Source organism: Cheilinus undulatus, linkage group 8 (assembly GCF_018320785.1).
Source record: "Cheilinus undulatus linkage group 8, ASM1832078v1, whole genome shotgun sequence".
Classification (NCBI taxonomy): Eukaryota; Metazoa; Chordata; class Actinopteri; order Labriformes; family Labridae; genus Cheilinus; species Cheilinus undulatus.
The window spans coordinates 31958330-31969536 of record NC_054872.1 but is presented as its reverse complement, the minus strand read 5'-3'; the positions used below and the strand labels follow the sequence as shown (position 1 = coordinate 31969536).

General features: G+C 39.8%; 1 protein-coding gene across 1 annotated transcript; it reads right to left on the bottom strand.

Moving 5' to 3' along the window:
* Window positions 1–370: 370 nt before the first annotated feature.
* Window positions 371–8746, bottom strand: sbk3 (SH3 domain binding kinase family, member 3). The gene is made up of 4 exons (XM_041794328.1): window positions 8571–8746; window positions 5984–6131; window positions 3600–3802; window positions 371–1150 (listed from the first exon to the last, which is right to left on the bottom strand). The coding sequence occupies exons 1-4, from the start codon at window positions 8574–8576 to the stop codon at window positions 371–373; spliced, it is 1137 nt and encodes a 378-aa protein (XP_041650262.1). The 5' UTR covers window positions 8577–8746.
* Window positions 8747–11207: the final 2461 nt, after the last annotated feature.

Below are 11207 nucleotides of genomic sequence, written 5' to 3'. Positions count from 1 at the left end.
TTTTCTGTGGATGAATGTGTATCAGTGCACAAAGAATAAGCAATAACATACAAAGATCTGTATTATTTAAATGGAAGCAACTTGGCTAGACACTTGGCTACACTGAAGTTAACATAAAACAAGGACTTGCATTTGTTTAGACAACAGTTGAAATACAGTTTTAAAGGTACAATAATACAGCTTGCACTCAGAACTTCTAAAATGTATTTAAGAAACACATAAATTAACACTGAGCACCCACACTCAGGACTATTTACAACAATAGGTAGTAAAGGAAAGCTTTTGTAACAATATTTATAAAATACAGCAAAAATACAGAACAATACAGTTGATATATTTATATTAAATTCATTAAAAAATGTCATAAAGCTCATCTCTCCCCTCTGCCTTCCCTCACCAGCTCCTCTGCCACCCCTCCACCCTCTCTTATTTTCCTGGCCTCCTTCTGTGCCTCCTCTGCCTTCCTCCTCTCCTCCCTCTCCGTCTCCATCAGCCACGGCCCTCCAAGATAGCTCAAGATCTCCTCTGGGTTTCCTCTGAGTTTTGGCTGGGGATTCAGGAGCTCCTTCAAAAGAGTCATAACCAGTGGGCTGAGGCCTTCAAACTGTGAAGGGAGAGGGTTGCCCTCTTGGTTTTTCTCCAGAATTGTATAACTGTCCTGCTCACCAGTCCACTCAACATCACTGATCTTGTCCTCCCTTTCAGCCTCACGGTAAAACCACTTCTTGTATTTGCAGAAGCCGCGGTCGTCATGAGTGCTCTCCTCCCAGGGGAAGCAGCCGGTTAAGAGGCAGTAGACGAGTACGCCGAGGGCCCAGCTGTCGATACAGGGCTCCACTGTGATCCAAATGTCCTCCATCTCCTCTTCCGTCCCCTCAGACACCCTCCTTTCCATCTCTTTCTCGGCCGCCTTGGCAGGTTCCACCTCTGGGGTGCAGAAGGGCGACTCGTACCAGACAGCACGAACGGTGGCGCCGATTGACCGGGCGAGGCCAAAATCACCCAGTTTGACCCAGCGGCAGGAGCTGTCGCACAGGAAGATGTTCTCAGGTTTGATGTCACGGTGGACGAAGCCCAGTGAATGGAGATGTGTGACGGCACCGCTCAGCTGGGACATCACCCTCTGGACGCACTCTTCATCCACCCCGACCTAACAGAAAGACAGAAGGACAGTCTGAACTGGGGCTGCCAAAAACAAAAATGTAACAAGTATGCAATCATATATTTTGTGGGCCTTGTTTTTTCCCGATGTTTTCGGGAGATCTTGACTTATTTGTCTTGTATGCCTTTTCTGCACTGCATAAAATATCAGAAAAAGGCTTAACTTACTTCATAAGTGTAGACAACAGCAGCATGGTATGGCCTATCACAGTAACCATACTATGTTTTTTTAACCTCTTATTAAAAAACAAGCTTTTAATGTCAAGATAAAAAGATAAATTAATCAATTTAAACAACTCTTCAGTATCTACTTTCAATAGATCCTGGTGTCTCGCTTTAATGCTACTCTATTGCAGCGACTTGTGGCTCTTTAAGTGTTACTTAGAAAAATAATTTCCCCCAAAAACCTATAAAAAAGGGAAATTTTGACTATTGCAAGTCACATTAATCAGTATGTTTCCCCACACTTATACAGTCGGCTTTAAATGGCAAATTTAATTGTCAGCCTTTATTTTTTAATTCAACCTTTTTTTTTTTTTTTCCAAAATATGAGTTTAACCCATCAAATCTTGATATTTGTCAACTCTGTCACGAAAATGTTTTCAACTTTTATGTATTAAATCAAGATGAATGTCAAGTTTTCGGTTATCTAACACTGGTATTCAGTAATGATATTAAGTAATAAAAATATTTATAGCCTATATTTTCACTTTTTTTTATTGTTTCACTCATCTACGTATCTTATCTCTGACTTTCATGATTTTCTAACTTTATCTGTAATATTAACCATATCAAACTAATCTTTTTTTAAAAAAAATGTTTTTGCATGTAGATTAGCTGATGTTTTCACAAATGAGCAGAATAAAGTGAGGATGATGCATTTATTGTAGCATTAACAGAGGATCATCTGAAGGGGTTGATGAAAAGATGACAGAGTTGACAACCATCTGATCGGGGGAAGTTGAGGAATATCAATGGAGTTGGTGTGCGACAAGTGTGTAAAAGTCGGTGAAGATCTGATGGAGTTGACAAATGGGGATAAAAAGTATGTCTTAACTAGCCTTTTAACCCAAATAATGCTCTTCATTGATTATAGATAAAGAAAAATTATGAAAATGAAAGGTGAAACCATCTTTTCTGCATGCCCTGGTTAATATATGTACATATATTAGTGATTATTGGATGCACGTCAGCTGGTTTGGATTGTGCTCTTTCAAAGGTATTTTTATCTTGCTCTTTAGTTGAGCAGGGTTGACTAACACAGCTCTGATGTGTCTTTTAATATTGGTACATACATGTTTAGAGTGCTTAATGGTTTTAAATTGCATGTATTTGCACATGCAAGTCAAATGTTGTTTTACTTGCAAAAAAGCAAGCTTCTACAGCAAGTTCTTCTAGTTAAACATGGGAAAATCAGTTTCTATTTTGAGATAACATGACATGGGGGAAGGGGGAGGGGGAGGAATCGCGCCGCTGCGCAGTTCGAAACAGCTGGGCCTAATGTGAAAGCGCCATTCGTCAAGATTTGGAGAAAACACAAAGAAATGACTTGTTCTAAGGGGGAAATGGAGTACATAAACCTATGGATCAATGACCACTTAGGGCTTCCATACATGACAGATGGAAAGTAGTTTTATTGGAATGGTACATGGTGGGCACAACATCTCCACTACTACGCATTTCGGTGACGCTCTTGGAAACCCCTGCTTTACTTCATGTCCTCCCACTTCTTGTTATCACCACTCTCTTATGTTACTGGCAGTGACACAGAAGAGGGCTAGCTGGAAGCTTTTATCAATCAGGTCTCGAGTTTTTGCTGACAGGAATGAAAGCTCAAAAGGACACGGTCAGCAGGTTCATTTTCCATGTAGGCGCAAGCAGAAAGCCACAAAGCAGAGATAAAGTAGAAGCCCTTTAAACGTTTTACAGATTTTCTCTGAAATTTGTTTGTTTGTTCAAACTTCTACGTTATGTATCTCTTGCTTATTTCACTGCCTGGATTTTGTTTACAGGCAATACTTTTTATATTGATCAAGGTTGGGGAGAGTTTCTGGTACTCATTAAATGTTCCTTCTTTTGCAATCATCCCTTAACTTTCACCAAGTGTTCTGAGTAAACATAACCACAAAATAATTCACTATGCATGTGTTGCTAGGAGAGGAATCGTTCTGTAAATACTGTGGCAAAACAGCTTGATTGCTTTGATTGCAACTTGCAAAATTTGTAGAATTAAAAAAACGCCCTTATTTAATCAATAATGATATGATCAAGGCAGGACCTATGAGTCGCAACCCACTCAAACATTAATGCATGCTTGTATTTGCACAAACTTTAGGAAACCTCCTTAAAGCTTCATTTATGACTTCTATTATGTTAAAGACTTCATGCCATGTGAAGCACTGACATCACTTTTCATACCACAAATGAGCCAAACTGACCTCAGACACTATCACACTGTAGAGGTCGCCGTATAGACCAGCTTGCTGAGCAAAGACATAGTAGGCTGGAGTGGAAAAGAAGATCCCCAGGGCCCGAGTCAGAGAGGGATGAGTGCAGTAGGAAAGAGAGAGATTGTATTCACGCAGGAAAGAGGTGAGTGAGGTGGACCGACGAGGGAAGAACTTCAGAGCCATGGGGGTTCCTGGGAGGAAAGGAAGCGGGACAACATGTGCTAAATGCTACAACTTCTAATCAGACGTTGGCAAAAAGCTGTTGTCATTGATGGAATGTGAGAGTTGGCCATCAGTGACACTGTGAACAAATATAACTCCCCCTGTGGGCTGACTCTGTTACACAGCTACACCCCAGTTGTCGCAACTCTATCTAAGAGAATGCAGTAAAGCACTTCATTACAGCAGTAGAGGCTCAAGAGGTTAAGTGAACACTATGAAAAGACTGATCTTTCGGCACTATACTACAGCGCTGACTCAACCCAGCATCTTGTGAATAGAAAGAAGTGTTGTATTTTCTACCACATTTTAAAACAATACAGTATCATTTTAATGATTGTTAGCATTTAAAAAGGACAAAAGCTTCAAAACAACTACATCTATTTCATAAGACAGGTGTGCAGAGGAGAATGAATCCATCAAACATTTTCACACTGTCTAAATTAAACGCTGGCAGGGTGCCAGTGACCCGAATGGTGGATTTGAGCACAGCATAGGTGGATGTGTGGGGAGAAAAGTGAGGTGATAAACAACTTTTTGTCTTGTCTCTGTGTCCTACTCTTAAACTTCCACACTGTTAGGCTTAATTCTGACTAATTTAAATATCTTCTTTGAAATAACAAAATGTTCAATATCTATATTAAAATACTGTTAATCTGTGCAAAGCTGGCAAACATAACTCTGCTTGGACACAGAAGTTTCTAATTTGGTGTAAACAAAAATTCCACCTTGTTAGATTTTAGTCCTAACATGATGGAGCCTGAAACTAACAGTGCAGAAAATCTAGAACAAAATTTAATAAAATACTTACAAATGCTGATATCTACATATTTAAATATCATCTGTGTACTTGCAATTTAACAATATTTGAAAAAAAGGGAACAGACCATTGATTACAACCAGTTTTAGGACTTTTAATAGACTTTACATGTGTCCTGCCATACCACAGCTGGGCTCAAGTAGCAGTTGATCAACTAATAGGCCTAACACAGTTGTTGTTCATTATTAGTAAATCATGTTTATACAATTTGCATAATTTTGAAGTTCAGTTGTGCATATTTTTCAGGAAATGGCTTCACCGTGTGCAGCAGAAATGCAATGGCGCTACATTTTACAGCATTTTCATCTTTTTCTGACATTATCTTACATCTCGGGAACTCTTGGTCTAAGTTTGTTGGATTTTTGCATTCTTGTGTGTGATTTTGCGTGTTTGTTAAGGCCCCCTGTTTTATATAAATAGGCTAAAGCTATAATATCATAACTGATGTAGGTTTCCACCCTGTTGAGCTCCAATCCACCCTGTTAGTAACATGTTTTTTAAGATCATATAACATGTATGTTAATTGTTCCTCATTTTTTTATCTAATATTGTAGAGTTTAAAAGGATTAACAGCATATACATGTTTTTTTGGGGGGGGGGAATCTCTGTTTTTATTCATCTTTCTGGGAAAAATCTGCACAAAAATCTTACATTTATAAACAAAAATACACATTCTACTCAGTCAAGACTAGTATGCTTGAAAAGGGACACAAAAGGTCTAAGAAAAGCTAAGTAATAGTGGATATGTGCATGTTAACATTTTGCAATACCCAAACCTATGTATGTGTCCCCTAACAGGGCCGAATTTTCTCACAGTCTTTTCTAAAAATTGCCTAAATGTTTATTTTTTAGGTGTTCAAGTTTCTGATGGTTAAGCATGTCATTCCAATGTTCACTCTGAAAAACTGGATTTTTTTTCTCCAAAAGTTTGCACACAATAAAGTCACTAGGTCACCAGGAATGACCCATGAACTACCCACAGTACAACTTAACCCTGCCTGCTACCGCCATGTTTCACTCAAATGACGCTGACTGGACAGAATCAGGTTTGATTTGGCACAAATGTTGTGGACCACAGCTTTTCAAGATGGATTTGCCTGATGACAATCTGTTAAATCCATCTTCTTTGCAAGGTTATGTGTGCACAGATAAAACCAATGTTGTGTTCACAAGGTAACTTCTGAGTCCAATTAGAAAGATAATGCTTTTTTGGACATTTCAATTAGGTAGAGAGAGAAAGTGAAATGGATCCCATCCACTTGTTAAGACTGACTAAATGTTCGGTGTAAGAGACGACAGACTTGTGATCTTCAACCTTGAGTGTTGCACTCACCTCTTTTTTTGTGTACCGCTAACATGACCTTTCCATAGGATCCCTCTCCCAGGAGCTTTACCACCTGGAAGTGTTCAGAAACCTTCAGATTGGACATGGACTGTGCCGACAGGAAACATCGCTCGTCAAGTTCCTGAGCTGCTTCAGTCTGTCACGCACAAACACACACAAACGCACATACACAAATCCAAAGTCAGTGTCACTGCACGAAGCCTACAGATGATGATTGGCTCTGTGGCGTCAATTGAAAGCAGATCCACGGCCTGAGCTACATGTGTTGATGTTGGTGATAGATATCTTCACAGAATGAAGCTCAAGCCTGAGGCCAAACATGCTGACGTGTCACCTGAACCCTCTCCTTTAAAAAACACAGTGCAACTGTTAATCTCATATATCTCATTAATTGAAAAAGAGGTTACTAATACTATTCTCTAGGGTACAGGAGTCATTTTCCACATGCTATCCAATCCTCTATCAGAAGTTAATGAACATATGTGTGGAACGCATGTACTTTCTGCAAATCCTGCATGTTCTCAGCTGTCATATAGATGGGATGTACTTCAGACATCAATGTGATGTCTTATCAGGACGATCAGAACATTTGACGCTGTCACTCAGTTTCCATCGTCATTCACTGTTGCACCGTCACATCCACAGAGACTCCTTTGAAGTAGATCCTCGGCTGCATGCCTTGGCCAATTAGTGAGGCTGTGAACTGTTACCACACACAGCTTTACACTAAAGATAAAGAGATCGTGAGAGGATAACATATTTTTACTTTTGACCTTCTAGATGTTGCGTAAGTTGGCTTTGTTGGCAACCCCATTCATTTTAATTAAAATCACACCTACTACCTCCACAACAAATGTTAAACTGCATCTCAGGCAGTTAATTCGCTGATATCAATCACTTATTTTTCACTTAGGATAATGAGCCTGATTTTACCAATGGAAATTTCTGCATATCAATGATCAGAGGTCAAATGCTACCATGTGACATGTGAGTTATTCCACAACATCATATTGCATAATGAATGGGTCTCAGTTGAGACAAACGGGTCTTTCAAAATAACACGGCAGGTTTCAGCTTGTTTAAGAGTGCTGTTTGGCACAGATGTTTCCCAGACAGCTGTTGTAAAGCTGATCAAATAACGGCTAGGTTTAAAGTTGCAGGTACTGCAAGTACCTCAGTTTGATGGGACTTTGGTTGGAGACTTAAAGAGTTGAAGTCCTGGTTCAGAGTAGAGAAATGGGACTGATTGCTGTGTGTCTTTAGGTCATTTTTGTCTTTTGAGCTTTTGTGTGTGTAGCTTTTTAACATACACAACGGACAAGTTCAATTTCACTCAGAATTTATAAAATAAAAAGTTTAAAGAAAAAAGACATTGGAGGATGGGTTTCTATCCTCAGAGGATAAATTTTTCTTACACTGAGCGATCTCAAAGTTAAGAAACAGAGCATTTAAGACTTTTTCCAATCAGGACTTTGATGAGAAAACATTAAAAGAACACTTTAAATAACACTTTATTTGAAGGCACATACGGCTGACATGACACCTTTCATTCACATCAAGGAGGCTTTATGATGAATTCAGTCAATTTTGTTGCCTTTAAGGCAAAGCTGACATTGTTTTGGAAGTCATCGTCATGAAAACTTTATTAACCTAGCATTGTCTTAGGTCTGACTAAATGACACTTAATTCATGAACAATCTAAAAGCCTCCTTTGTATCAATGACAGGTTTCATGTCAGTCTTATACATACTCCCTCAAATAAAGTGTTTCCAGAAATCACATGGAAAATACTCCTGCATTGACCTAAATATGCATATATTGATTTGTCAGCTTGAAAAAAGGCAAACTCTCCATACATGTTCATCTCTTCATTTTCACTTTTTCAACACAAAGCACTGCATAGAGCTCCTGAATCCAAATCTCAGCTGACTTTCTCTCACACAGTTGTTAACACATGTTAAGGTTAACACATTATGGCATTCTTTGGCTTCCTATCATTCCTCACACGCTTATAGGAAATTAAATACAATTCATTAAGATTTTGCAAAGTCCTGTGTTAACTATGATGCTGCACTATGTGAATTATTAATCTGTCACTCATCAGGATCATCCTGATATTTTCCTTGTCACCATAAACGGAGGTGATTATTTATTTAATCCTATTTATAAGTCTCACTTGAGCGTCAAGTGATCTGAGTTTCTAATGAGGGCTCTGCATGAGCTAACATTATTATCAAATTTGAAGTCCGGCACAAGTGCTCAACGTTACAAGCTGAAAATCCTCTCGATTACTTTGTCTACTTGACATCTGCAGCATCTGAGAAATTTCTCAGTAAATGCCAGCCATGCATTAATGTCATAGCTGCATGTCATCTTATTATAAAGCTGCAGAGATACGTGGAAATAAAACATTTAAAGCACATGCATGGACAGAGAGGAAATGTGTTTATGCATATTCATTAATATTTGTTAGTTTTTTGCAGTAGTAAGTGATTATTTCATGAAAATCACTTACTCACACAGCTCATTTAAATGTGGTGGTTGTAGCTTTGGGTGAATAAAGTGCAATACTTACTGTCATTTTCTGTTCTGTTGACTGGAGCTCAACTCTGTGTCCTCGGTCAAACTGATAATTTAACTGAAATCAAAGTTGTGAATTTTGCCTTCAGCCCAGAGGTTCCATTCAGTGGCACAGCAGCTGATTTATAGAGGCTCATAGATGTTTACTGGAGACCTGGATATTAACCGTGTGTGCTTCTCCCCAGGAGACACACACTGAACTCTCTCCCTCTCTTTTCCTATTCTTGTGCCAACGTGCACCCCCCCACCACCACCACCCCCCACCCCTCCCAGCCCTCGTCTCTCTCTGCTATGCTGGCAAATACGCGTGAACCAGCTACAAGGCATGTCAACCCCTCAAACCTCTCTCTCCCCCTCACCCCTCCCTCTCACTATACACAGCAGTGTTAATATCCCACCGTTTCCAATCTGTCAGTCAGCCTGACCACATCAACCTGGCTCAGCTGTCACTCATTTTCTTTCAAAAATACCTCCCACCACCTTCCCTTCTTCTCCCTCTCTTTCTTTCCGTGTCTTTCTCTCTCCTTCTCACCCTCTCAATTAGTCTGTGTCTGTGAAGCCCCCCCCCCCACCATCTCCAGTGTATAGGATTCCTCATTTAATCAGCAGGTATGCTGGAATGATCGGAATAGGCCAACAAGCTGTACCCATGATCCCTCTCTCTCCAACTGGGATTACAGGGTACAGTTAAGCATGCCTCTTGGGGATCCTTTTATTGTCTCGTTATTGTCCTTTGTCTCTCTGCTGATGCTTTTTCTGTCCACCTCTGATGGACAACACTTTAAAATACATCCTGACAGTTTAAGTTCCTCATAAGGGTTGTCATGATCAACAATTCTAAACTTCAAAACAATAATTCAATTCTTATTTTTGATGAAGAAAAAAAACATAAATCCCCTGCATAGACTTAAATTGAACAAAAATGTTGACATCCCCTTCTTCATGTGCAACTTAGTGTGCAGGACTGTCATCATCACAAACCTTTCTCCCTCATCCCTGGACTTCATGTCTTCTCAAGTCCATATTATGTCCTCACATCACAGACTGACGTATTAAACAGCTGAAACCTCACCTTGTTAAATTCCTCCATTCTGTACTTTGCTGTCTGCATGCCAGCTCTGTTTCCCACTTAGCGCCAACTGTAGGTCAGGCCTTTCCTCCTGATCGACACCCTCCTCCTCTTTCTGTCTGCTCAGATATATTTCCCCCTGGTACTACATACTACAGGCCTATTATTGCCATCGACTCCATGGCCGTTGGTTATGTAACACAAACACTGGCTGCTATCACAACGGCTGCTCGGGTTACGACCGCGGCTGGGATCATGCGGTCGGCCGAGGACCAACATCGACTTCCATGTTTGTGCTCACACCGCAGGGTCCTTGGCCTCTGCTGTAACAACCCCAGCACCTCCAAAACACAACTTTCAGCGCTTTCACGGAGTCGATTGCCAAGATAGTGTCACTTTCATTCACAAATACAGGGTGCAAGATGCATAGTGTACATACACACTCAGACATGTGTTACACAGGGGTCTCAGACTCATAGACATGAACACTCTCACAGATATCATTGCTGACAGATATGTATGTTACATAATGCACATCTTTGCTATATGGTTACATGTCTATATGTTTGAGCGCTCTCCATCGCTAAAAAAAGAAATGCTCACTACAGGGATAAAACAGGCTCCAAGTTTTACCTCCTGCATCTTAAATTTCAACTAAATAAAAAAAATGTAATGTAAAATAAGCGATTGTGTAAATAATCACCCCCTTTAAAGTGACTGATCTAATTCAACAGAGTTCCAGCCAATTGGTGGTCTAGCAATTAAATTAGAGAATGAGGATCACCTGAGTGCAGTATATGTGACTAAAATGATTGTAGAATAAAGACACTTGTGTCTGGAAGGTGTAGTTACACTTTAATCAGTACTCCTTGCTACCATTACACCATGAAGACAAAAGAAGCACAGTTCCTGCTACCACTGTGAAGCACTGTGGTGGCAGCATCATAATGTTGGGATGCTTCTCAGTGCCAAGCCCTTGAAGGCTCGTAAAGAAGGAAGGTAAAATGACTGTGACTAAATATAAGAAAATCCTGGAGGACAATCTTATTCAGTCAGCAAGAGAACTATGGCTTAGGAGAAGATTTATTTGCCAACAAGACAATGACCCAAAGAATACAGTGAAAGCTACACTGAAGTAGTTTAGAGACAACAAGGTGAATGTTCTGGAGAGGCTGAAAAAGCTCAGACCTTTGTCCAACAGAGAATTTTGTGACTAGACTTGAAAAAGGCTGTTCATACCTGAACAAGTCCAGTGCAACCCGACAGAGCTTGAGCAGTTTTGCAAAGAAGAATGGAGAAAAACTGCAGTATCCAGATGTGCAAGCCTAATTGAGCCTGATTGAGATTGAGATCACACAGACCCAGTGCTGTGATTGCAGCCAAAGATACATCTACTAAATACTGACTTGAAGGTGGTATATGTTTATGCAGTCACTTTTATTAAATTACATATTTTTTATTTAAGATAAGATAAGCTATTCCTTTATTAGTCCCACGAGGGGAAATTCCAAATATGAATTTACTGACTTTCTTTGTAAAGATCTGTTTTCACACTGATTAAAG

Bases quoted from the DNA above. Each gene is read 5' to 3' on its own strand.
- sbk3 (XM_041794328.1), bottom strand. The intron at 3,803-5,983 runs GTGAGTGCAACA...CTTTCCTCCCAG, and splicing joins AGCGGTACACAAAAAAAGAG to GAACCCCCATGGCTCTGAAG. The intron at 1,151-3,599 runs GTCAGTTTGGCT...TCTTTCTGTTAG, and splicing joins ACAGTGTGATAGTGTCTGAG to GTCGGGGTGGATGAAGAGTG.